This window comes from Budorcas taxicolor, chromosome 19, assembly GCF_023091745.1.
Source record: "Budorcas taxicolor isolate Tak-1 chromosome 19, Takin1.1, whole genome shotgun sequence".
NCBI lineage: Eukaryota > Metazoa > Chordata > Mammalia > Artiodactyla > Bovidae > Budorcas > Budorcas taxicolor.
This window is the reverse complement of record NC_068928.1, coordinates 7,643,400-7,670,620: the sequence shown is the minus strand read 5'-3', so window position 1 is coordinate 7,670,620 and position 27,221 is coordinate 7,643,400. Positions and strand designations below refer to the sequence as shown.

Sequence of the window (27,221 nt, the reverse complement as noted above, 5' to 3'; positions counted from 1 at the left end):
AGAACTGGACATGGAACAACAGACTGGTTCCAAATAGGAAAAGGAGTACGTCAAGGCTGTATATTGTCACCCTCCTTATTTAACTTCTATGCAGAGTACATCATGAGAAACGCTGGGCTGGAAGAAGCACAAGCTGGAATCAAGATTGCCGGGAGAAATATCAATAACCTCAGATATGCAGATGACACCACCCTAATGGCAGAAAGTGAAGAGGAACTAAAAAGCCTCTTGATGAAAGTGAGAGAGAGGAGTGAATAAGTTGGCTTAAAGCTCAACATTCAGAAAACGAAGATCATGGCATCTGGTCCCATCACTTCATGGGAAACAGATGGGGGATACAGTGGAAACAGTGTCAGACTTTATCTTTTTGAGCTCCAAAATCACTGCAGATGATGATTGCAGCCATGAAATTAAAAGACGCTTACTCCTTGAAAGAAAAGTTATGTCCAACCTAGATAGCATATTGAAAAGCAGAGACATTACTTTGTCAACAAAGGTCTGTTTAGTCAAGGCTATGGTTTTTTCCAGTGGTCATGTATGGATGTGAGAGTTGGACCGTGAAGAAAGCTGAGGGCCAAAAAATTGATGGTTTTGAACTGTGGTGTTGGAGAAGACTCTTGAGAGTCCCTTGGACTGCAAGGAGACCCAACCAGTCCATTCTAAAGGAGATCGGCCCTGGGTGTTATTTGGAAGGAATGATGCTAAAGCTGAAACTCCAGTACTTTGGCCACCTCATGTGAAGAGTTGACTCATTGGAAAAGACCCTGATGCTGGGAGGGATTGGAGGCAGGAGGAGTAGGGGACAACAGAGGATGAGATGGCTGGATGGCATCACCAACTCGATTGATGTGAGTTTTAATGAACTCCAGGAGATGGTGATGGACAGGGAGGCCTGGCGTGCTGCAGTTCATGAGGTCGCAAAGAGTGGGACACGATGAGTGACTGAACTGAACTGAACTGAATTTGCCTTGATTCATGGATCTAAGATTCCAGGTTCCTGCACAATATTGCTCTTTACCGCATTGGACTTACTTCCATCACCAGTCACATGCACCACTGAGTGTTGTTTTCACTTTTGCTCCGTCTCTTCATTCTTTCTGGAGTTATTTCTCCACGGATCTCCAGTAGCATATTGGGCACCTACCGACCTGGGGAGTTCATCTTTCAGTGTCGTATCTTTTTGCCTTTTCATACCCTTCATGGAGTTTTCCAGGCAAGACTACTGAAGTGTTTTTCTATTGCCTTGTCCAGTGGGCCACATTTTGGAAGGAAACGTCTCCACCCTGACCCATCCATCTTGGGTGGCCCTGCACACCATGGCTCATACTTTCATTGAGTTAGACAAGGCTGTGATCCATGTGATCAGTTTGATTAGTTTTCTGTGTTTGTGGTTTTCATTCTGTCTTGTCTCTGATGGAGAGCTTATTGGAAGTTTCCTGATGGGAAAGGCTGACTGAGGGGAAACCTGGGTATAGTGTTGATGGGTCAGGTCATATTCAGTAAGTCTTTAATCCAATTTTCTGTTGATGGCCTAATGGAATACTTTTTAAAGCATGATCTGTAGGTGAGTTTAGCATGTACCTTGGAAGTTTAAGGAACTGACTGATACTGCCAGTAACATAAGTCCCTCCATACTTATCTATTTATATAAGTCAGCAAGTTTTCTCAGGGATTGACATCTATAAAAACAAACCAAAAACATAGGTCCAAAATTGATGGCGAGCTCTGTCTTATTTAATAATATTCATTCAAAAGATTCAGATTAAAAAAAAATACACACACATGGCTGCATTTATTAATAGCTATATTGCCATGCCCATTTTATTTTTCCTGTTTAATAATTATGTGACAAAATGTGTGGTGTTTCATGCTATTTTGATCAACCATGTCCCACGAGAAATAATAACGACTCAATCCAGAATAGATTGTGTTATTTTACGTGTATGAGCAAATATCTTAGAAACAGAGCACTGCTGAGCAGGGTTTGTCTAGACAGTTGACTAAACTCGGACCGTACCTAGCGCTGAGGAGAAAAGGTGTAAACGCCTGTCTTACCCTCCGCCGTCGTCCTGTCCTGAATGGAACGCCCTGCGCCGCGCTGCCTTCGCAGAGTCCCGTGGCAGCCGCTCCACCAATAGGGGGCACCCGTTCGTAGGCTGCCGGGGGCGGGCCCCGAGCACGCCTCTCGGTCGCCCGGGCGAGTCTCTCGGCTTCCGTTGCGCATCGAGCAAGATGGCAGCCTCCGAGACGGTTAGGCTGCGGCTTCAATTCGATTACCCGCCGCCCGGCGCCCCGCACTGCACGTCTTTCTGGCTTCTCATCGACCTGAGCGGATGCCGAGTCGTCACGGACCTCATCAGCCTGGTCCGCCAGCGCTTCGGCTTCAGTTCCGGGGCCCTGCTGGGCCTCTACTTGGAGGGGGCGCTCCTGCCCCCCGCCGAGAGCGCGCGCCTGGTACGAGACAACGACTGCCTCAGGTGCGCGGGCGGGGCGGCGCGGCGGGGCGGGCGCGCCTGCGCACGCGCCGGGGCGCCGCGGGCTCGGAGGCCGCGCGGGCGGCTGCGCGCGGCGCCGCCCGGAGCCCGGGGCCTCTGGCCGTCCAGCGGGGCGTGGGGGACCGAACGTGGGAAAGCCCGGCCTGCCGTCTGCGCGCGGGCCCGCGTGCCCTCCAGCCTCGGTTTGCCGAGCGCTTGCTCAGCCGGGCACCGTCGCTAGGTGCGCGGCGCGGGCCTGCCTCGGGCTCGGCCTTGCCCCGGCGGCTCGCGGGCCCAAGCGGGCACCCAGCAGGCGTGGCTTCTTCACCAGGTGCGGTCTCCCCGGCCTCGGAGCGCCTGCCGAACCGCCTGGCGCGCCCAGTTCTCTGCCTCATTTGCGTTCAGTTAAATAGGTGTTTGTGACCTTGGTTGGCTTTGAATTGGGAAACCGAAGTTTTAAATACGCTTTTGGAAATTAAAAAAAAAAAAAAAGAGAGAGAGACACTGGCATGAGTGTGAAGGTGCAGTCTTGTGTAAATTGCTCACGTGTGGCTCATGTGTCTCAGTAAAATGGTAAGACAGTCGTTTTGTTGCAGGAAGGGGGACCCCTTCCAGGGCCCGAAACTGGGCTCTTGTCTAACAGTAGGAAATGAATTGTTGGAGGAGACACCTGCGCTGACAAAGCAAGAGTTTTTATCGAGAAAGGGCACCCAGTGGAGAGCGGTAGGGTAAGGGAACCCAGGAGAACAGCTCTGTCTCATGGCTCGCAGGCTCAGGTTTAATGGTGATGGGATTAGTTTCTGGGTTGTCCTTAGCCAATCATTCTGACTCAGAGCCCTTCCTGGTGGTGCAGCCTTGTTCAGCCAAGACGGATGCCAGAGAGAAGGATTCTGGGAGGTGGGTAGACAGGTGGTGTCTCCTTTTGACCTTTCCCAAACTCTTCTGGTTCAGTTCAGTCGCTCAGTCGTGTCCGACTCTTTGCGACCCCGTGAATCGCAGCACGCCAGGCCTCCCTGTCCATCACCAACTCCCGCAGTTCGCCCAAACTCATGTCCATCGAGTCCATGATGCCATCCAGCCATCTCATCCTCTGTCGTCCCCTTCTCCTCCTGCCCCCAGTCCCTCCCAGCATCAGGGTCTTTTCCAATGAGTCAACTCTTCGCATGAGGTGGCCAAAGTATTGGAGTTTCAGCTTCAGCATCAATCCTTCCAATGAACACCCAGGACTGATCTCCTTTAGGATGGACTGGTTGGATCTCCTTGCAGTCCAAGGGACCCTCAAGAGCCTTCTCCAACATCACAGTTCAAAAGCATCAATTTTTTGGCGCTCAGCTTCCTTCACAGTCCAACTCTCGCAGCCATACATGACCACAGGAAAAACCATAGCCTTGACTAGACGGACCTTTGTTGGCAAAGTAATATCTCTACTTTTCAATATGCTATCTAGGTTGGTCATAACTTTTCTTCCAAGGAGTAAGCGTCTTTTAATTTCATGGCTGCAGTCACCATCTGCAGTGATTTTTGAGCCCAAAAAATAAACTCTGACACTGCTTCCACTGTTTCTCCATCTATTTGCCATGGAGTGATGGGACCAGATGCCATGATCTTCGTTTTCTCAATGTTGAGCTTTAAGCCAACTTTTCCACTCTCCTCTTTCACGTTCATCAAGAGGCTTATTAGTTCCCTGTTCCTTACCAGGACCTCTTGTCCTAAAACAACTCATGCAAATAGTTACTATGGTGCCTGGCCAGGGTGGGCAGTTTCAATCAGTGTGCTTCCCCTAACAGTTTCAGTTCAGGTTCATATATTGGAGTGATTTATTTAGGGCTTCTTTTTTTAAATTTTTAGATTAATTTATTTTAAAGTGAAGGATGATTGCTTTACAATATTGTGTTGGTTTCTGCCCAACATCAACATGAATGAACAATAGGTATGCCTATGTCCCCTCCCTCTTGAATCCCCCTCCCACCTCACTCCCATCTCACCCCTCTAGGTTGTTACAGAACCCCAGTTTGAGTTCCTTGCCATACAGCAAATTCCCCCTGGCTGTCTGTAGTATGTATGTTTCCATGTTCCTCTCTCCATGCCTCCCATCCTCTCCTTCCCCCACCCCACGTGTGCGTAAGTCTGTTCTCTATATCTCTGTCTCCATTGCTGCCCTGCAAATAGGTTCATCAGTACCATCTTTCTAGATTCCATATATTTGCGTTCATATATATTTGTTTTTCTCTTTCTGACTTACTTCACTCTGTATAATCGGCTCCAGTTCATCCACCTCTTTAGAGCTGACTCAGATGCGTTCCTTTCTATGGCTGAGTAATAGCCCCTTGTGTGTATGTAGGTGAAATCTAGGTTGCTTCCGTGTCCTTGCTGTTGTAAATAGTACTGCAGTGAATATCAGGATACATGTGTGTTTTTCAGTTTTGGTTTCCTCAGGGTTTATGCCTAGTGATGGGATTGCTGGGTCATATGGTGGTTTTATTCCTAGTTTTTAAAGGACTCTCCATACCATCTTCCCTAGTGGCTGTATCAATTTATATTCCCACCAACAGTTCAAGAGGTTTCTCTCTTCTCCACACCCTGTCCAGCATTTATTGTTTGTAGATATTTTGATGATGGCCATTCTGACCAGTGTGAGGTGATATCTCATTATAGTTTTGATTAGCATTTCTCTAGTAATGAGTGATGTTGAGCATCTTTTTATGTGTGTGTTAGCCATCTGTGAGGCTTCTTTGGAGAGATGTCTGCTTAGGTCTTTTGCCCACTTTTTGATTGGGTTGTTTGTTTTTCTGGTATTGAGTTGTATGAGTTGCTTGTATATTTTAGAAATTAATCCTTTGTCTGTTGTTTCAGTTGCTATTATTTTCTCCCATTCTCAGCGTTGAGGTTCACCTTGTTTGTAGTTTCCTTTGCTGTGCAAACACTTTTAAGTTTAATTGGGTCCCATTTGTTTATTTTTGTTTTCCTTTCCATTACTCCAGGAGGTTGGTCATATCGGATCTTGCTGTGATATATGTCATTGAATATTCTCCCTATGTTTTCCTCTAAGAGTTTTATAGTTTCTGGTCTGAAACGTTTAGGTTTCTAATCCATTTTGAGTTTATCTTTGTGTATGGTGTTTTAGGAAGTGTTGTAATTTCATTCTTTGACATGTAGCTGTCCAGTTTTCCCAGCAGCACTTATTGAAAAGACTGTCTGCCCCATTGTATATTCTTGCCTCTTTTGTCAAAAACAAGGTACCCATAGGTGCATGGGTTTATTTCTGAGCTTTCTATCTTGTTCCATTGGTCTATATTCCTGTTTTTGTGCCAGTTCCACACTGTCTTGATGACTGTAGATTTGTAGTGTAGTCTGAAGTCAGGAAGGTTGATTCCTCCAGCTCCATTCTTCTTTCTCAAGACTGTTTGGTCATTTGGGATCGTTTGTGTTTCCATGTGAACTGTGCGATTTTTTCGTTCTAGCTCTGTGAGAAACGCCGCTTGTAGTCTAATAGGGATAGCACTGAATCTGTAGGTTGCGTTTGGTGGTGCACTCACTTTCGCAGTGGTGGCTCTTCTAGTCTAGGGACGTGGAGCGTCTCTCCATCTGTCTGCGTCGTCTGTGATTCCTTTCATCAGTGCCTTACAGTGTTCTTTTGTCTCCTTAGGTAGGTATATTCCTAGGTATTTTATTATTTTTGTTGCAGTAGTAAATGGAACTGATTCCTTAATTTCTCTTTCTGATTTTTCATTGTTATAATATAGGAATGCAAGTGATTTCTGTGTATTAATTTTGTATGTACAAAATCAAGGCTTCTTTTTAAAAGCTTCATTTACAGTGAAAAAAAATTAGAGTTGTGAACCAGGCTACTTCCTTCTGCTTGCTCTTTGTTGAATGTTGAATATTCTTTTTCCCAGAGTATGTCAGATTCATGTGATTTTTTAATAGCATCAGGGAATTTAATTTGGAACAGTTGCTGTATCTTTGAGTGCATGTATGTATCTTTCTGCCTTTCTTATAAAAGCAGGAACACTATGATTTACTAATAACGTTTAGCTATTTCCAATGACAATTTGAAATAGTCCAGGTTTCAACAAAAGTTGTTTTCCTTTTTTATTCATTCTATTCTTTCTGCAATTCAGGGACTATTTACTATAAATATTGCATCCTCTCCTGTTATGCTTACTTTCTGATCTCTCTCCTGCTTCATGAATTAATAACTTGCTGATAGCTAATTGCAGTTGTACTTCATTTAATCATCTGAAAATTAAACTCTTTATAATGAAGTTAGCAATGTCAAAAGCAAACTATGAAAGCTGTTGTAGGAAATAAATACAGCACCGATGGCAGGCAGAATTCTTCCTAAACACCAGACGCACAGTCGCGTATGTCAAAACTATCTCTGCAGCTGGCTTCAGTGGTGAATGGGGCAGACCGTAGGAAAAAGTTGAATTTGGAAAAGTCCTGTATGTTTTTGTGGCTTCATGTCCCCAGTCATTTGCTTGTCTTCCTCAGACTCACTTTTCTTCAGAGCTGCAGAAGAAAACAATCTCTTTTCTCCACGGTACCTAATCTTTTTGGAGCAGAGCAAAACAGTTTTGTGTTTCTGTATACTATCTTCTTGTGCCATGTGGCCTGGGTCATTATTCCACGTTTTGCTGCTAAGTGCAAGAAGGAGAAAGGAGAGATCATGATGGAACACAAATGATCAGGAAGTTCAGCAGTGACTGAAGGGTAGGTAGGGAGGTGTTGGATGGCCCTGTATAGTTGTGGAGGCAGAAGCAATGCTGACTTGGCGAATAGATGAGTCTGACCAGCAGAAGTGCTTTGTTGGGATTGCCAGGAGTGCTTAGAGAATTCTCATGAGGGAACGTGGAGCCTGGTTGTGGGAATCCTGAGAAATAACCCTGGAGGCTCAAGAGCATCTCCACACTTGTCTGGCGCGGTCGCTTCCTCACAGCCCCTTCTTTGGAACCCCCCGAAGCTGACTCCTCTGCCCCCAGGCTGCTGACAGTGGCCTCCTGAAGGCGGTCTCCATCCCCCCTGGGAAGAGGATGCACTCCCGTTTGCCTGGAGCCCCGTTAGTCTGCGAGGGCCACTCTGATGAAATACCACAGGCTTAAGCAACCGAAAGTTCTCTCTCACTATTCTGGAGCCTGAAAATCTAAGATTAAGATGTTGGCAAGTTTTGGTTTTTACTGAGGCCTCTGTCCTTGGCTCATTGGTATCTCTCTTACTGTGTCTTCACATGACCTTTTCTCTGTTGTCACAAAAAGACACATGACTGATGTCTCCTTATGTGTCCAAATTTTCGCTCTCATCAGGACACCAGTCACAGTGGACTAGGGCCCACTCTAACGGCCTTACCTTAATTTTATTACCTCTTCAAAGGCTCGTCTCTAAATACGGTCACATTAGAGTACTCTGGGTTAGGGCTTCATAGAAGAATTTTAAGGGGACACAATTTAGCCTACTACACTCCCTGCAGGGAGCTTCGCAGGGGCCTGCCGGCGGCCCCTGGCTTGGAGAGCGACCAGGTGAGGTGAGATCTCTCTGTTGAAGAGTCATTCTGTGAGAAGGTGCCTGCTCTCCTCTGTCACTCTTTGACCCTGTGAGATTTGATGCTTATTATTAAATACAGAACATTAGAGACGAGTTCTCATCTCATGGTGCTGTGATCAGTAGCTCCTTGGATGGCCAGCCAAGCCCTCTGACATGTCCGTGAGGCTGGCAGCGAGCGTGAAGACAGTGTTTGAGCCAGACTGAGAGCAGTCTGGTTTCCGGGAATCTCGGATGCCAGAGAAGGTCCTCGCCTTTAAAGCTGCTGCTCCTCGTGCAGCTCTGGGCCTCCTGATGCTAAATCTCATTTTGTGGCATGCTGATGGTTTGAGGAATATAGAATGCCGGGCGCGCTTCTCTGTCATATCGAGGAGCGTGCTTGTCTAATGCCCTTGGGTTTTCCCTGTTCATACTGCTGTGGTGAATATTCTTCTGTAGCTTTGTGTACGTGAGCAATGACTCAGTAAGATCATTCCTAGAAGGGGTACTACTTGGTCAAATGTTAAAATCTGATAAGTACTGTCAGGTTGGCCTCCAGGAAAGTTGTACAGGTCTGTATTTATGCCAAGAATATGTGGGTTACCTTTGTTCAATATTGTGTGAAAGGTAAGAGTGATGGAGAGCAGAATGATTAAGAGATCAGGGTCTGAATTCAGAGCTCTGGATTCGAATTTTGGCTCTGTGGCTCATTAACTGTGTGCCCTTGCTCAGACAACTTACTTCTCTGTAGGTGGTGATGCAGGGGACACATGGGGCCCTGAGAGATCGCAGATTCCTGCTTACACCCACTTTTTTGAATTTCACCTCCATTTGATGGGACAAGTTCATTAAAAACCCACCAACTCCTGTCCTCAGAAGACATTCATTTTATTAATACATTCATTGTATTAATAAAAATTAGAACTAACATTTAGATAGCTCTTGCTCTTAGTCCAGCACTGCTCTAAACATATATGGTAGCTCATTTGAGCACTATGTTATTACCCTCATTTTCACAGATGAGATAAGTTGAAATAATGATACTTTAAACTTTTAACCAAAGGCAGAAGATGATTTGAATTCAGTCACTTTGGCCTTGGCAGGCAATGACTAGGGGGAGTGGGGAGGTGTCAGGCAGTACAAATGATCATGTCTTCTTTATTTCTATATGATAGAATCCTCAAAGTGAACTTGCAGATTTAAAGCGACTACCTTACATTTTGATACGTTTTACCCAGTTTGCCCTGCAAAGAGTTTGAGTGGACAGGAAGTCTTAAAAATTTCTTGGAATTAGACATGTAACTATACAGGCCGTCTGCCTTCACTGCTCATTGTACAGGTCGCTCACTGTTCTTTGTAAAAGGACAGCTTCATTCACTTTTGTTTGTGAGCAGACAGTTACATTTGTTGTCTGTGATCCAAGTGGAGAAATGAAGAGCAGTGCCAGAGAAGCGTCCACCCTGAAAAGCAGGGTGACCGGGCAAGTGAGCCGTTTCTCGTTCCCTGGTTGGCACTGAGCTTCTCAGCCTTAGTATGTTCCAAACTGGAATTGTCTTCAGCAGCCGCAGATGGTGAGGCTGCAGCAGTCACAGGTCGAGCACCCGCAGACCCTTGGTCTTGAGAACGCGTGAGGTGTCGCTCAAGCTGCTCTGGAAGGCTCCTCTGAAAGCCGGGGTCCTGCCCGCAGGGGGTGCAGCGCGTGCGGCGTTGCAGTGAGCTAATGAGCCGCAGCGACTGAACAGAAAGTCTGACGTCTGTTTCCTTTTCATTCACTTACTTACTTTAATTGGAGGATAGTTACAGTGTTATGATGGTTTTGGCCATACATCAGTTTGAATCGGCCACAGGTGTATGGAACACGTGTCCCATACATGTGTGTCCCCTCCACCTTGAACCCCCCTCCCAGCTCCCTTCCCACCCTATCCCTCTGGGTTGTCCCAAAGCACCGGCTTTGCGTGTCCTGCTTCATGCATTGAACTTGCACTGGGCATCTGTTTTACATACGGTAATGTGCATGGTTCAGTGCTATTCTCTCAAATCATCCCACCCTCTCCTCCTCCCACTGAGTCCAAAAGTCTGTTCTTTACCTCTGTGTCTCCTTTGCTGCCCTGCTTGTAGGGTCATTGGTACCGTCTTCCTAAATCCCATAATATGCGTTAATATACAGTATTTGTCTCTTTCTGACTTACTTCACTCTGAATAATAGGCTCCAAGTTCATCCACTTCATTTGAACTGACTCAAATGTGTTCCTTTTTATAGCTGACTAATATTCCACTGTGGTATGTATGACAGGTTCCTTATCCACTCGTCTGCCAGTGGACATCTAGGCTGTTTCCATGTCCTGGCTATTGTAAACAGTGCTGCGATGAACATTGGGGTACACGTGTCTCTTTCAGTTCTGGTTTCCTTGGGTTGTATCCTCAGCAGTGGGATTGCTGGGTTGTATGGCAGTTGTATTCCCAGTTTTTTTTTTTTTTTTTTAAGGAATCTCTACACTGTTCTCCATAGTGGCTGTACCAGTTTGCATTCCCACCAATGATGTAAGAGCGTTCCCTTTTCTCTATACCCTCTCCAGCATTTATTGTTTATAGACTTTGATGATGCTCGTTCTGACTGGTCTGAGATGGTACCTCATTGTGGTTTTGATTTGCATTTCTCTAATAATGAGTGATGTTGAGCATCTTTTCATGTGTTTGTTAGCCATCTGTGTGTCTTCTTTGGAGAAATGTCTGTTTAGGTCTTTTGCCCACTTTTTGGTTGGGTTGTTGGTTTTTCTGGTATTGAGCTGCATGTATATTTTGGAGATTAATTCTTTGTCAGTTGTTTCGTTTGCTGTTATTTTCTCCCATTCTGAGGTCTGTCTTTTCACCTTGCTTATAGTTTCTTTCATTGTGCAAAAGCTTTTAAGTTCAGTTGGGTCCCATGTGTTTATTTTTTCCTTTCCATTACTCCAGGAGGTGGGTCATGTAGCATCTTGCTGTGATTTATGTCATAGAGTGTTGTGCCTATGTTTTCCTGTAAGAGTTTTATAGTTTCTGGTCTTACATTTAGGTCCTTAATACATTTTTAGTTTATTTTTGTGTATGGTGTTAGAAAGTGTCCTCATTCCATTCGTTTACATGTAGTTGACCACTTTTCCCAGCACCACTTGTTGAAGAGATTGTCTTTTCTCCGTGATATTTTTTTTGCCTCCTTTGTCAAAGATAAGGTGTCCATAGGTGTGTGGATTTCCTGCATCTGTTTTCAAAGTGTGATGAGAAGTTTGGTACTCATCAGCATCTCAGAACTGAAGCCTGAATCATTGCACCGCTACACGTGAAAACAAACTGATCAAAGATGTTATGGAAAGTTCCGTACCCTGCAGTTCCTCAGTAGTTCTTAGATTCGCAGTGTCCCAGACTAGCTTTTGCCAGCTTGAGGGTTACTTCCTTGCTTCTAGGTGCCGACATCCACAGCTGAGAACAGCAGGTAATGAGTTTTTATTATGTAAGTCCCTGCTATTTCAGAGTTTTATTTCTCTCTGTGTCCTCCTCCTGGTATCAATAGCTTTTATTTTATCTTTATGTGTATGTGTCGGTATATTTGTGTATCCTGAAGAATAACTGAGGATTCTTTTCAACTACCACATTGAGATAAATCCATAGGATTAATGTACCTTCAAAAATTTAAAGAATGCCTATAATCTATTTTATTACTCACTGGTTGTACTTTATCTTCAAATCTGATTGTCTGCATTGTTCCCTGGTCACTAAAAGTACTTGGTGAAAGGTACACCTGGATGTAAATATGTTGAAAGAATAGTGTTTGTTTTTAGCAGGCGTTTTTAAACACCCACTGTGTGCTTGACACTGGTGACACTCACTCAGGTTTCTGTCACTCTGGCTGTGCATATGAGAATTAACTGTCGCCAGTCCATGGAGGAACAGAATTCCTTTACTACCGGAAAGTGCTGTTGGATGAACTGTGTATTGGAGTTCTCCAGAGAAACAGAAACAATACGAGCTGACACAGACGTGGCTGTAGCTGTAGATGTAGAAATGAGGTCCTTTCAATAAGGACTTGGCTCATGAGATTATGGAGACTGAGAAGTCCCAAGATCTGCAGTTGGCAATCTGGAGACCCGGGAAAGCTGATGATAAACTTCCAGCCCAAGTGCAAAGGCCTGAGAACCAGGAGAGCTGATGGTATATTTCAGTCTGATTCCTAGTCTAAATGAAGAGAAGTTCTTCTGATGTCCCAGCTCAAAGGTAGGCAGGGGGTGGGAATTCCCTCTTGCTCAGCCTTTTATTCTGAGTCTCATTCATACTGGGACCATCTGCTCACAAAGGTGGGCTTCCCAGTGGCACTAGTGGTGAAGAATCCGCCTCCCATTGCAGGAGACTAAGAGATGGGAGTTCGATCCCTGGGTTGGGAAGATCCCCTGGAGGAGGGCACAGCAACCCATTCCAGTATTCTTGCTTGGAGAATCCCAGGGACATGGCTGCCTGGTGGGCTACAATCCACAGGGTCACGAAGAGTTGGACACGACTGAAGCGGCTTAGCACACACGCCTGGTCACAAAGGCAGTCAGTCTATTTAGTGTACAAATTCAGATGTTAATCGCATTCTGAAACACCCCCACAGACACACCCAGAACAATGTTTAACCAACTATCTGGGTACCCCAGGGCCTAGTCAGATTGAAAGTGAAAGTCAGTCATGTCTGACTCTTTGCAACCCCGTGGACTATATATAGTTCATGTAATTCTCTAGGCCAGAATACTGGAGTGGGTAGCCGTTCCCTTCTCCAGCAGACCTTTCCAACCCAGGGATCGAACCCAGTTCTCCCCACTGCAGGTGGATTCTTTACCAGCTGAACCAAGAGGGAACCCCAGGAATACTGGAGTGGGTAGCCTGTCCCTTCTCTAGGGGATCTTCCTGACCCAGGAACTGAACCGGGGTCTCCTGCATTGCAGGCAGATTCTTTACCAACTGAGCTCTCAGGGAAGCCAGGTTGACAACATGAAGTTAATAATCACCAAATGTTATAGAATTTTATAATGGCTGTCAGTACAGTTTAAAACATGTTCAGTGTTTTCCTAAATTCAAACAAAATAAAAATGAAATCTGATTTTAAAAAATAGCTTACAACTAAAAGCAAAATGGGTAATCAGCATTGTCACCATTTAGGGTAGGCGCATAACATAGTGGAAAGGCTGTGAACTTTGGAATTAGAGAAACAAGCTTGAGTTACATTTCTGTGACTTACTGGCTGTGGGTCCTGGGCAGTTAATTGTATGAACTGTAATTTTGTGATCAGTTTTAAAATGAAAAGAAACCTACTTCACGATGGTGTTTAGATGGAAAAAATCTGATTTTAGGATGCAGTAGATGATCAGTAAATAAAACTAGTTGCTTGAAAGCTGACCATAAGTGACGCCATAGATCATTTTGTTAAAGAGAGTCTTTTATCTTGAAGTGATTTGACCTTTTTTTCATTGCCTGATGTAATCATGTTAGCGTATAACTATGTCCTGGAGACATGCTTATGAATTACTAAAGCTTTCTCTCTTGTTCTTTTAACAGAGTTAAATTAGAAGAGAGAGGAATTGCTGAGAGTCCTGTAACAGTTAGTAATGGGGATAGTACTCGTTTATTACCTAGAAAAGCAAAGAAGCGGGCATTTAAGTTGGACGAAGATGAAGAAACTGAACTAGATTACAGAAATTCAAAGAAGCTTTGGAAGAGGCATGAGAACAATAACAGTGAGAAGACCCTGGATTTAGAACCGAAAGCCGCCACAGACCAGAGTGTGAGTAAAAAAAACAAGAGGAAAAACAAAGCCACGTGTGATGCAGTGGAGGTTGATGATGGAGAGACTGAAAAAAAATCGCCAAAGAAGAAGGAGAAACGTGAATATAAAAAACATGCCAAGACTCCCAAGTCTTCTAAAGCACAGTCTGTGAAAGAGTGGACCCTCCAAAAGTGCAGCCCTAAAGCTCTTCCTGCTAGAAACAGCCTTGTGAGAGCCAACAGGAAAGGTGGCATGGTCGTCCGTACAAAAGACAGTCCGGATTCCTCCTCGGAGTCTGAGTCTTACCACGAATCAACCAGTGAAGGCCTCAGCAATGTCATCTTGGAGGTCAGACACTCCTCAGAGAAAATCTCGACTGACGTGTCAAAGGACGGATCCTCCGTGAAAACCACAGCTGCAAACAAAGTGGCTCCAAAAACTGGTTTTACCTCTGTCCCTGTCAAGGGCAAGACCTCCAGAACATCATCTTCCAGTTCAGACTCGAGTTCAGAGTCAGACGATCAATGCGTGATGCCAAAAAGGACCCCCGAGTGTGCTGCAGAGTTCTTAAAGACTGTAGGCCTCTTTGTAGGAAGAAATTGTCCAGGGCCATCATCACAGGCTCCAAACGCCTCTGGATGGAAGCAGTCGGACCCAAACAGTGGCGGTCGGACCCAAACAGTCCTCTGTCCTCCTCCCAATGTGACTCTCCCCGCCAGTTTGGGAAGAGGCTGGGGTAGAGGAGAGGACCTTCTTTCCTGGAAGGGAGCGAGGGGGCGGGGTATGCGGGGCAGAGGTCGAGGACGAGGGCATGCTGTCCCCTATGTTTTAAATAGAAACGCCGACTATCAGAAGCAACAGCAGCTGAATGAAGTGGTGACAAACTCATCTACCATCATCCAGGTAAGTACTACTGTGAGCGCATGTCTTCCCGTTCCCTCGTGCTGTGTGTCTGGAGCAGATGTCGGGGTTCACATTTTCTCACCAGTAACACAGTCTGGTGACTCATACTGTTTTTCAGAATCCCATGGAGACACACAGGAAGGACTACAGTCTCCTACCACTGTTAGCAGCCGCCCCTCAAGTCGGAGAGAAGATCGCATTCAAGGTATGTATTTAAAAACAACAGCAGTTAGCAGCAAAAGAGTTCATTCCTCTTCCCAGTAAACTTAGTCATTAGCACGTTAGGTTATATTTGTACCTATAAGTTAATGTAATTTATGTTAATAAAATTTAATGGATTATTAAACTAACTTATTTATAAAAACTCTTCCTGAGTCATATCTTTCATGTTCTCTTGCCATGTGGTAGGTGCCCAGGAATTATTTTCTGAGTGAATAAAAATGGCTCAGCCTGATGTCTGGAACACAGCAAGTGCTCAATAAAAAAAGGCTCTACATGTCACCTCCAAACCTCCCAAAAGCCCCCAAAGAACCTTTCCCACTTGAACCCCTGTTTTGCTACAGGCTCTTGGTAGGGCTTCCTGAGTGGTGGAGTACGCACCCGAACACGGCATGTTTTGTTTTCTTAGGAGTAAGGAAAAGGAAACACGGGGTATCTGTATTTGTGAGGTTTTTTTCTTCTTTTTTAGCTTTTGGAACTAACATCCAATTACTCTCCTGATGTCTCTGACTACAAGGTAAGGGTCTTTATTTACAAATAATCAAATGTCAGTACATTAAAGAAGCTAAAGTCATGTTTAATACTGCTAAATAACAGATTTTTATGGAGTAAACAGTGCTGTAAAGTAGAAAATAAAAATATTATCAAAATGTAAACTTTTTAATGATATCAGTTTGAAGTCTCCCCGTGTTATAATACCTAGGAGGAATATAGAGTGAGAATGACCAGTTTTTTTTTTACTCAGTTTTTTCTAATCAGCTTAGATACACAGAGTTCTTTGAATATCCCTCCCCATGATCCTCATCTTTGAAAGGAAATAAAATAGCTCTCAGTCAGAAAGTGCTTCCCAGATGGCTCAGTGGTAAAGAATCTATCTGCCAGCGTAGGAGATGCAGGTAATATGGGTTCAATCCCTGGGTCTGGAAGATCCCCTGGAGTAGGAAATGGAAATCCACTCCAGTATTCTTGCCTGGAGAATCCCGTGGACAGTGGAGCCTGCTGCGTGAGCACGCATGCACAGACTCAGCCAGAAAATTTGATTATTTTCGGCATGGGAATCTTTTTCATATATTTATGATTTCCTATTGGTTCAGTCAGTTCCGTCGCTCAGTCGTGTCTGACTCTGCAGTCCCATGGACTGCAGCACGCCAGGCTTCCCTGTCCATCATCAACTCCTGGAGCTTGCTCAGACTCATGTCCCTTGAGTTGGTGATGCCATCCAACCATCTCATCCCCCTTCTTGTCCCCTTCTGCCTTCAATCTTTCCCAGCATCAGGGTCTTTTCCAATGAGTCAGCTCTTCGCATCAGGTGGCCAAAGTATTGGAGTTGCAGCTTCAGCATCAGTCCTTCCAATAAATATTCAGGACTGGTTTCCTTTAGGATGGATTGGTTTGATCTTGCAGTCCAAGGAAATCTCAAGAGTCTTCTTGAACAGCACAGTTCAAAAGCATCAATTCTTTGGCACTCAGCTTTCTTTATGGTCCAACTCTCATATCCATACATGACTACTGGAAAAACCACAGCTTTGACTAGACAGACCTTTGTTGGCAAAGTAATGTCTCTGCTTTTTAATATGCTGTCTAGGTTGGTCATAGCTTTTCTTCCAAGGAGCAAGCGTCTTTTAATTTCATGGCTGCAGTCACCATCTGCAGTGATTTTGGAGCCCCCCAAGATAAAGTCTGACACTGTTTCCTCTGTTTCCCCATCTATTTCCCATGAAGTGATGGGACCGGATGCCATGATCTTCGTTTTCTGAATGTTGAGTTTAAGCCAACTTCTTCACTCTCCTCTTTCACTTTCATCAGGAGGCTCTTTAGTTCCTCTTCACTTTCTGCCATAAGGGTGGTGTCATCTGCGTATGTGAGGTTATTGATATTTCTCCTGGCAGTCTTGATTCCAGCCATGCTTCAGCCAGCCCAGCATTCCTATTGGTTACTATGATCTAATACGGTTTCTTTTGCCTTACCAGTTAACCACAGGTAATTCACAAATATTATCCTTGGAATTTCCTCATTTAATATTTGTGTGGGACTTCATACTGGCATATGAACTTCATCACAGTTCAGCAAAAGTGTGACTCTGGGATTATAGAATTACATGTTTTCTTCCCTTTCTTACCCATTCAAAATTGTGTTAAAATCTTGTTAAAATGCATACTTTCTTATCTTGATGTGAGATTCAGAATGTAAGCCCATTTTTAAAGGAAATAATTGATATGCTAACATAGTGGCATAGATAAGGCACAACAGTGAATTAATCTGAGTTGATACCTTGGAAGTCTTTTAAAACCTTGGTAAGAATCTTTGTTCAAAAGCAGGCTAGAAGAAGAATCAGTTCATGAAGAAATTTGGTTGGTTAGTTCTGGGTATTTGGTGTATTTCCATCTTTTCACCTTAGTCCCTTAATATAGGTGACCACAGAACTTATCATCTACATCAGAACACTTGCAAATGAAAAGGATTACTACTGTATTGATAATTTCTACTGAAGGGAAACATAAATGGACCTGTCTTGGGCAGACCAGGATGTTTTTTCACCCTACTACAGATGATTAATTTAATTCTGCAGTATGTGAGGAAATGGAAATAAACATAGAATTTATATGTCCCACAACCTGTATCAATCATTGATTATAGATGATATAGATTTTTTAAAAATATTACTTTATTTTACTTTACAATACTGTATTGGTTTTGCCATACATCAACATGATATAGATTTTTAAAATGCATATTAAATAGATATTGGTCATTAGAGTTATTATTTTGGAAAGCTGTTTGCTACTTTGTTTCCAGTATTTTTAGGACTTTTCTGAAGTTACTTTCCAAACCATTTCAAGAGTGAACATCAGTGTTACTTTTTTGCTTTGATGTCAAATGCTGTTATCCACCTAGATCATTAGCTTTATTCATTAAGCTTGTCTTTAAAGGTCAAAGCTATCTTCAAAGAATGTAGTCTCCCCAACCCCCGACCCTGTCTAATATGTATCCATGGGATTTTAATTTATGGAGGTGACGAGCGATAACACAGCAGAGTCAGTGCTACTGAAGAGAGGAATTTATTATTTACATTTCCCAAGAGAAAGGAGATGCCACGCCAGGCAGGCCTCCAGGGGCCAGCGTCTGGCTGTGGCCAGGAGGCAGGGGCAGGGGTGAGCAGCTTCCGTCCGGGCCTCCTCGGGGTTGCAGGGCCGGCTAGTTTGGGTGACTAGAGGCTGTGGGCTCTAGGGCTGTTCCTAGCCGCGTGGAGCCTGCACCAGGGATCATTTAGACCAGAGAAACGGGGCTTGCTGTGGGAGTTATGTTTCAAATACATGTCGACTTATTTTAAAAAATTTTGTTGAAATAAAATTCACATAAAACTCACCATCTTAACTATTTTTAAGTGGTTTTAGTACATTCATCCTATTTCACATGGTGATTTTTGACTTGGACTTTTATTTTTGAAAGGAAGGAAGAATATTAAGCCATAACCCGGAGACCCAGCAAGTAGACATAGAAATTCTTTCATCCTTACCTGGTGAGTCTTCTAGAAAGACATTTGAAAGCGTAGGCTCTTCACAGTCCGCACGGGCTTCTGAACAGCTTCTAGCGCAGGCGCCGCCGTCGTCCTCGGCCGCCGTGGCTACGGGGCCCTCTGCTGCCGCCGTCCGCGCACAGGGCCTGGGGGTGGGCCGCGCAGCGCTTCTGCTAGTGCGGTTGCGTGTCTGCTGAGAGCTGTTGGCTTTGTTCCCCAAACTGTTAGGCACGTTGTTCTTATTATTGTAGCCATGTAATTTCATAAAATTACATCAATTAATGAAAATTGATGGCAAAAAAAGTTACGTCTGTGAGACCTAAACTGAATGATAACTCAGGATCGTTGCTGAAAATTTTGCCTTTGAATTACATGTGATGGGTTAGCTGTAAGAGTTCGGGAGGAATTTGATAAAAATGTGAGAAGATCCTGCACTTAAGTTGTGTTGCTAGTTTTATATTCTTGCATCCACTTGAAAGACAAAATCAGAAAACCTCGGGGCTTTTCCTGGTGGTCCAGTGGTTAAGACTCCATGCTCCCAGTGCAGAGGCTGTGGGTTTGATCCCTGGTGGGAAAACTAAGATCCTCCGTGCTGCGTGGCATAACCAAAAAATAAAACCAAACAAAACCCCTCAAAACTCAAAACCTGGAAATTGCATATATGCATTAGGGATAAAGTTTATAAAAGAAAGACAGCTCCAGTCAGTGACTCATAAGACCTACTAGCTCTGTTTGAAAAGGCTGGCAAATGAACATACTTCTCTGTGTTAAATCAAAATAAGTCTGAAATAGATAAGTGTAGCCGCACTCTCATGCATTATTTTAAATGGTTCCCTGCTTTATGCCTGAATCACCCCACCCATTTTTCGTTCTGAAACCCTGGAATAACAGGGCTTTTATTGTGTATGGCTTAACTTGGGTTGTGTTTGCAGGGGTCCCTGCCCAGAGATTAGAGGCGATCCCTTTTTCTTTAGCAGACTAAGGAATTAATTATTTTCTGTTCATGTTTAAATAAGATAGTAAAAGAGTCAAGACTGTAGTATGTAGGAATCATTCAAAAAGATTTTTCAGGGGATTCCCTGGTGGTCCAGTGGTTAGGATCTGATGCTTTCTCTGCTGGGGCTCAGGTTCAATCCCTGGTTGGGGAACTAAGATCCTGCAAGGTGTGAGGGCACCCAGAAAAAAACACAAACAAAAAACCTTACACTGGTTTTCCAGCTCTCTTCTGATTAGATTTCATTGGAAGAAATCCTCCTTAGGAATGCTGGACAGAGGTTTGTCTGTGGTCAAATTCTGTGGACACAGCCTGGTCACTTCTTGTCAGGTGATTGACAGTGATGATATCCAATTAGAACTTTTCTTTTTGGGAGCATCAAGAAACACCTGATCTGTTTTGTAGCAGAAGTACAGGTAGTCCTCACTTTGCATAGTTCTGATATACATGAATTCAAGCTACCATGGTTTTGTTAAATAGAACCAGTCTCCAGTGACACTGGTATGTTAACGCTCCTTTTTAAAAGTATTTGTTTCTTTCTTTGACTGCACTAGGCCTGAGTTGTAGATCTCCCGTTGTAGCGTGTGGGTTCTAGTTCCCTGACCAGGGCTCACACCTGGGCCCCCTGCATTGCGAGCGTGGAGTCTTAGCCACTGGACCACCAGGGAGGCCCCTGTTAGCTGTGAGTGAGTGTGTGAAGTACTGCCAGCTCTCCAGCCCACACAGACCACTGCACAGTAACAGGTGCCCATTATGGTCAGGGACTAGTCACCCTGCTTCTTTCAGTGTTTTGGCGCTGCTCACGGTGCGTCTGTTGCTCAGTTCCCACACCGTAGCATAGGGTGTGGTTGTGGTGTCTCCTTGTCTCAGTGATAAACCCACATGTCACTTTACAAAAGTGGATAATTGAATAGGGACTTGGCCAACAACAATGAAGGTGTGACAAAGAAACAGAAAGTGATAACGCTAAAAGTAACATCCACATTGAATTTAAGTGAACTCGTAGAAGAAATAGCTCACTGTGGAAATGCTGACTTGGAGCTTTCTGTGAACTTCTTGACATCAGTGAGGAAAGTGGTCATGATGAAAGGAATAAGGATGTCCTAGGAATTACATCAGCAAAAAACTGAACAAAACTGAGAGAAAGAAACTCTCAGATCTATTTCATAACGTTAAAAACTCAAAGGATATCTTGCTGAAAGTGGATTCAAACGGAAAGGAGTGTGGCGGCTGTGCCAGGCGTGGGCAAGGTCCTCGCTCTGCACTGTGGCTGGATGGCAAGGGGGCGAGCGCTGTCCAAACCACCTGGGTATGTGTAGACACAGAACAGTCACTGTTCTGTCACTGATTCTCATTGTTTCTGTTTTAAGTTGGGTCCGTGTCCTACATAAATAGCAGTTTTACTGTGTTTTCATTTCCCTATACAGTAAAGGTTAGAATGTTTTGACAAAACATTTTAACCGTGAGACAGTCATCAGTTTCCCCATTGATTAAGATTGTTTTGCATGATTTCAGCTTGTGTGGTCATTTCTATAGCCCCACCCTACCATGTAAAATGAGGACTGCTGTGTTACCAAGGAAGCATGTATAATTTCTGTGGACACAGCAAGATATAAGAATTTTGCAGAATTCACGTTACCTTCTCTTGTTGAAACAAACCAGTTCTGGGGGTGTTGGGGATTATCTTGTGGTCACGCATTCTTTTCTGGGATTGCTAGTGCTAGTGTATCAGCTCACTTCTTTTCTGGGAAGGGCGGATGGTCACTGGGGAGTGCCTGAGAAGCCCCTGTCTGTTGACACAGGCTTCAGAGCATCTCCTGTCACTGAGCACTCCGCTTTCCTGTGTGCACTAGCCTCCACATCAACGGGCAGTTTGTTTGTGGCGGTTTTTCTAGTGATATGAATTCCCTGTAGAGGAACTTTCCCACTACTGGGAAATGACTTATCGTCTCTCCTTCCTACCATCTGGTTTCAGCCATGAAAGAACCTGGGAAATTTGATTTGGTTTATCGCAACGCCAATGGAGCTGAGGTAGTGGAGTACGCTGTGACGCAGGAGAAGAGGGTAGGCGCGCTTCTCTTCTTGGGTTGCCTGGTCGTCCATTCGCTTGACTGGCTGCTGGTGGTCTGGAGGGTGACACGCTGCAGCTTCCTGCACTGCCTGCATAACATCAGAGAGGATCCCGGCCTTGGGGGGGCGGGGGTCCAGAAGTCTCCACTGTGTCTCCTTACAGTCACTACTACCTCCCAAGAGTTACCGTGATTCTGACGTAGAACAGTGCAGATACTTTTGAAGAATGACACACAATGATGAATCTGTCTTCTGATTTTAAGTCCTTAAATTGCCATTTTAGGAAGTATATGGTTTAGAGCTTTGTTGGCAGCCAGACTTCCAGAGATGCTGGAATGGCTGCCTCAGTAGAGTATGGTAGCATTGAAGTGAATAGAATTTATATTTAAGAAACCGCTTCTTAAGGTGTTTATATTTGAAATGTTATGATATTATTCTGAAGTTTTACTATTGCAAAGTCACGTTTTATCTGAAATGTAAACTTGTGGAAACCCTAACCAGACTGTATGTTTTGCTTTGTCTTTAGGATAGATGACACTCAGGGATTTACTCCAAAAGCACATTTTTAGGATCTGTGGTAGGCTCTGCAGATTTGGCCCCGTATCCTGTACTTCTTTATTTGCAATATATGCAGTCCCACTTTTTTGTTGAAATGTATTCTTGGAAACTACACTGGAAAATTAAATGTTGGAGGCTTTCCTCTTGGAGGGAGGCCTTACTAAACTGAGGCCTGAAGTAGGGCCTGTAATTACGTTTTTGGACAGTAGATGGCTCTCATTATTCATCCACATGGCCTTCGTTAGCTTTGCTTTCTCTTCGTAAAATGCGAAATAGCTCCTCTGTTTTTAGGCAGCACAGGAAAAGAACCATAGAGCTGCATGAAAGGGCATCAGCAGTCTAGTGATTACCCTCTGGGCCATATCTGCCTCCCAAGAAGTCTGCAGACTGCTTGTCCATAGAGACTGTTTGGGCAAATCCTTCTGGTTATCCCCTTGGTAACCAGCTGGTACCACCCAGCCCCAGCCCATGCTCTAAATCAAAGGAAGATGAAATATATTTAATATAAAATTTAGCTGTGTTCTAGGTAAACAAGGCCTTCTACCCTAGTTGAACTGAATTTACTGGGACTCAAATTACCTCCAGTCCTCAAGCATTCTTCACAAATGGAAATTGAAGTTTTTAACTGACTAAAATTCACATGACCTCAAAATGACGTCTCTAAACTGAATATTTTCTGTTTTTCCTCAGATAACCGTTTTTTGGAGAGAGTTGATTGATCCAAGATTGATTATCGAGTCTCCGAGTAACACATAAAGTGTGGAGCTTCCCCGAGTATGACCTCTCCACCTCGTGGTTTATAAATGTCTTATTTGTGAAAGTGACTATAACCTGAACTGTGTTTTTTTTAAAGAAGATTTGTGAGCTGTGTGCATTTTCGGTTATCTTCCATTTGCTGCATAGGGAAAAATCTACCTCACCATTTAAAAGAACATGGGTGTTGCTTTTGTAAATCTTTTTTTTCTCCCCAGGCTTAATCTTAGTAACAGAATTTACAACATGACATTCCTTCAGGCATCGTTTATAAAACAATATGTACGGTTTCTTCTCTTTTTTATTTTTTTCAACCATCAAGTAGCTTATCGTCAGTAGGAGTTTGTAATACCAAATACAGAAAGTGCTGTATATCTTGTCTCAGTAAGTTTTATTAAGTAACGTTTTAAAACATGAAAGCATGTTACTTGACTTAATTTTTTAAAATTTAAGTTGTTCCATTCAATGTGGAACATCTTATACATTTCAAGTGTTTATACTTGTGATTGTCAGCAGTTAACCAGTAGCTGGGTTTGTTACAGGCAATGAGTTAAGGAATCCTTTCACACTTTGCTCAACTTTAAGATGAAGGATTCTCAGGGCCTGTGGAGAGCAGTGAAAATAAGTCTGTGTGCTTGGGGAAGAACTAGGGCTCTACTTGAGGGGGAGGATTCACTGTGAGCTCAGGCCAGGGTGACCCGCCCAGCCACTCGATCCCGGGTGCCTGGCTAAGTGTGCTGTGCTGGAGTGAGGGTCTTGAACAGAAACTTCCTTTTCTGTTATTATTCAACACAAAGCTAAAAAAGGCTGAAATATATACTGTGAAAATTGTTTTAACAAAACATCAGATCCCTCCTTTGGCTTTGCAGATTTTTAAATAAAATCATATTGAACTAAACTTGTGTGCTGAGTCATCTCGTTTGAGTTTTGCAGATCGTTACCTTGTTTTATAATAATGCAAAAGATTAAAATTTTCTGTAACAAGGTTTGCCTTGACTAAAGACTTTGATGTTGCAAGGTTTAGTTCAGTGGAGTTCATTAGATCTGGGAGCAACTGGATCAAAGGAAATGTTGTCTACTTCTAAGTTGCATGACATTGATGTGCATCAAAATTGGTATTTACTGATTTTTAGACAAGAAACATGACTCCAGAAAGAGACAGATTAACGTGAACGATGCTATCCTGGTACTGGGGTCCTGGTGTAAGCATGCTTTCTTTCCAGGTTTGGAAAACAAGACAAATAGTAAAAGGCCAACGGGTGCATGAAAACAGTGCTCAGCACCACTAGTCATCAGGGAAACCAAAACCACAGCGAGACATCACCTCACACCTGTTAGGGTGGCTCTTACCAGAAAGACAAGAAATAATCGCTGTTGGAGAGGGCATGGGGAAAAGGAAACCCCTGTGCGCCATTGGTGGGAATGTAGATTCACTATGGAGAACAGTATGGAGGCGCCCCCCGATATTTTTTTACATTAAGAATAAAAGTATCATATCCAGCAATTTCACTTCTGGGTATTTACCCAAAGAAAACAAAAACACTGACTTAAAAAGATTGCTGTATCCCCATATTCATTGCAACATCATTTACAAAAGTCAAGATATGGAGTCATTGATATCCATGGATGGATGAAGAATGGATGAATGGATGAAGTGGTGTGTGTGTATACATATTCAGCCATAGTGACACCCCACTCCAGTACTCTTGCCTGGAAAATCCCATGGACGGAGGAGCCTGGTAGGCTGCAGTCCATGGGGTCGCTAAGAGTTGGACACGACTGAGTGACTTCACTTTGACTTTTCACTTTCATGCATTGGAGAAGGAAATGGCAACCCACTCCAGTGTTCTTGCCTGGAGAATCCCGGGGACGGGGGAGCCTGGTGGGCTGCTGTCTATGGGGTCGCACAGAGTTGGACACGACTGAAGCGGCTTAGCAGCAGCAGCAGCAGCAGCAGCATAAGAAAGAATCAAATCTTGCCATTTGTGATAATATGGATGGATCTTGAGGGCATTATGCTAAATGACTTACATCAGACAAAGACACATACTATATGATCTCACCTATCAAATTTCAAAACAAAGATACAAAGAACAGATTGGTGGTTGTCAGTGGCATGGGCTGAAGGTGGGCAAGATGGTAAAGAAGGTCAGAAGTATAAACTTCGAGTTATAAAATAAGTCCTGGGGGTACAATATACACTATGGTATAGATAATAACACTGTATTGCATACTGCATTTGAAAGTGGTTCAGACAGTAGATCTTATAGGTTCTCATCACAAGAAAAAAATGTTGCTGTCTGGTGACTAGACTTTTTGTGGTGCAATGCATGTAAGTATTAAATATGTTATACTCCTGAAACTAACGTTATGTGCCAACTAGACCTCAGTTTAAAAATAAAAAAGACCTCAGGATGTCTTTTCTTTGGATTATAATCAGTTCACGAGTCATCTTTTCCTCTATGGTGGTGGTTTTCTAAGTGAATAGCAGTCCACCAGAGTCATGGTATCAATGTAGGGGGTCATTACCTGCATTTTGGGAAATAGGCTAGAAAAGTAGTGTACCACATTCAGTAATTCAGTTTGCTTTATGAAAGAAACAATTTGCATATACCCAAGTGTGCATCACGTACAGCTGTAATTGCCACACGTGGAAACTAAACAATTATTCTAGGAGTGAGAGAGGAGAGGTGAAAACATAGGCAAAGCGTCCATGCTGAGGACTGAATCTGCCTCGCTGCTCCTTGACTGGTGGTCCAGAAGCACAGTGGTGTGTTTTTTTAATATTTACTGGCTTAGTTGCACCGTGAGGAGTCTTCCCCGCAGTATTCGGACTCTAGTGGCAGCACGGGGGCTCCGGAGTACACAGGCTCAGTACTTGCAGCGTTGGGGCTCTGTTGCCCTGCGACATGCGGGATCTTAGTTCCCCGATAGGGATCGGACCCACACCCTCTGCATTGCAAAGTAGACTCTCCACCATTGCTCTACCAGGGAAGTCCCAGAAGCGCAGTTCTTGATGCCAGTCAGTATTATTCTAGGATGATTCTCTGGGCTCAAATAGGGACTCAGCTAACTCTTGTCAATTCGGTATTGAATAACTTGCCAAAGACCACCCAACAGAAGACGGAGAGCCTAGTGTCATTTCAGAGCAGGATGATGGCCGTCCCTAAAGCGGCTCCGTCTTGGCCTGAGTGCTCACCCCCCTGCTGCCTTTATCCTTGGCAGCGCATATGAATCTTCTGGCTAATTGCCTTTCTGGCCCCACGACCCAGTTTTGTCCATCTTCAGGCTGTCCACTTACCATTAAGTTCATTAAGTTCTCTTTTTAAAAAATCAAATTTATATATATATTTTCGGTTTGGATTAAAAAATTTTTAAAGAAAACAGCTTTATTGAGGTATAACTTATATACCAAAACTGCACATCTTTAATGTGTTCAATTTGATGAGTTTAGACATGCACACAGTTCTGAAACCATCACTACAATCAAGGTAATAAGTATCTGTCACCACAGATTCATGTTGTATGGCAGAAACCAACACAACATTGTAAAGCAATTATCCTCCAATTAAAAATGTTAAAAAATATCACTGCCAAAAGGTTCCCATTCCCCTTTGTTTGGTTTTGTTTTTGTAAGAACACAGCATAAGGCCTACCCTCTTAACACAGTTTTTAAGTGCACAATATAATATTGCTCACTTTGCTGTACAACAGAGCTCTAGAATGCGTTCATCTCTCCTACCAACCTTCACACCCACTGAGTAACACTCCCCGTTTCCCATACCACCTGTCTCTGGGAACCACCGTCTGCTTCTATGTGATTATTCTAGATCCTGTATGTAAGTGGAGTCATGCAGTATTTGTCCCTCTGTGACTGGTTTACTTCACTTAGTATGACAATGCCCTTTGGTACATCTGCGTTGTCACATAAGGCAGGATTGCCTTCTTGTTTTCGAGGCTGAATAATACTCCATTCTATGTACTACCACATTTCTTTATCCATTCATTCATGGAGGGACACTTAGGTTGTTCCACTTCTTGGCTACTGTAAATAATAAAAACATAGTAACTTCTTTATTTTTCTGGCTGTGCTGCTCTGCGGGGTCTTGTTGTGTGCGGGCTTTCGCTGGTTGTATGTGGAAGCTTCTCTAGGTGTGGTGTGTGCAGGCTTTCTCTGGTTGTGTGTCGAGGTTCTCTAGGTGTGGTGTGTGCGGGCTTTCTCTGGTTATGTGTCGGAGCTTCTCTGGTGTGGTGTGTGGGCTTTCTCTGGTTGTGTGTGGGAGCTTCTCTTGGTGTGGTGTGTGCGGGCTTTCTCTGGTTGTGTGTGGGAGCTTCTCAAGGTGTGGTGTGTGTGGGCTTTCTCTGGTTGTGTGTGGGAGCTTCTCTATGTGTGGTGTGTGCAGGCCCTCTCTGGTTGTGTGTGGGAGCTTCTCTAGGTGTGTG

At 43.9% G+C, this 27,221-nt stretch overlaps 1 protein-coding gene across 2 annotated transcripts; it reads left to right on the top strand.

The window, feature by feature from the left end:
• The first annotated feature begins 2,226 nt into the window (after positions 1 to 2,226).
• On the top strand, positions 2,227 to 23,591 carry COIL (coilin). Of its 2 annotated transcripts, none has more exons than XM_052658863.1 (7): positions 2,227 to 2,477; positions 13,557 to 14,667; positions 14,786 to 14,872; positions 15,356 to 15,403; positions 18,337 to 18,406; positions 21,373 to 21,461; positions 22,716 to 23,591. In XM_052658863.1, the coding sequence occupies exons 1-7, from the start codon at positions 2,233 to 2,235 to the stop codon at positions 22,779 to 22,781; spliced, it is 1,716 nt and encodes a 571-aa protein (XP_052514823.1). In that variant the 5' UTR covers positions 2,227 to 2,232; the 3' UTR covers positions 22,782 to 23,591. The 2 variants fall into 2 exon arrangements, with proteins under 2 accessions (XP_052514823.1, XP_052514824.1); XM_052658864.1 differs by lacking the exon at positions 2,227 to 2,477 and adding an exon at positions 12,130 to 12,239.
• The last annotated feature ends 3,630 nt before the right edge of the window (positions 23,592 to 27,221 follow it).

Excerpts from the sequence above, each read along its gene's own strand:
- COIL (XM_052658863.1), top strand. The coding sequence starts at position 2,233 with ATGGCAGCCTCCGAGACGGTTAGGCTGCGGCTTCAATTCGATTACCCG. Across the intron at positions 18,407-21,372 it reads AATTCTTTCATCCTTACCTG|CCATGAAAGAACCTGGGAAA; the intron begins GTGAGTCTTCTA and ends ATCTGGTTTCAG. Across the intron at positions 21,462-22,715 it reads CTGTGACGCAGGAGAAGAGG|ATAACCGTTTTTTGGAGAGA; the intron begins GTAGGCGCGCTT and ends GTTTTTCCTCAG.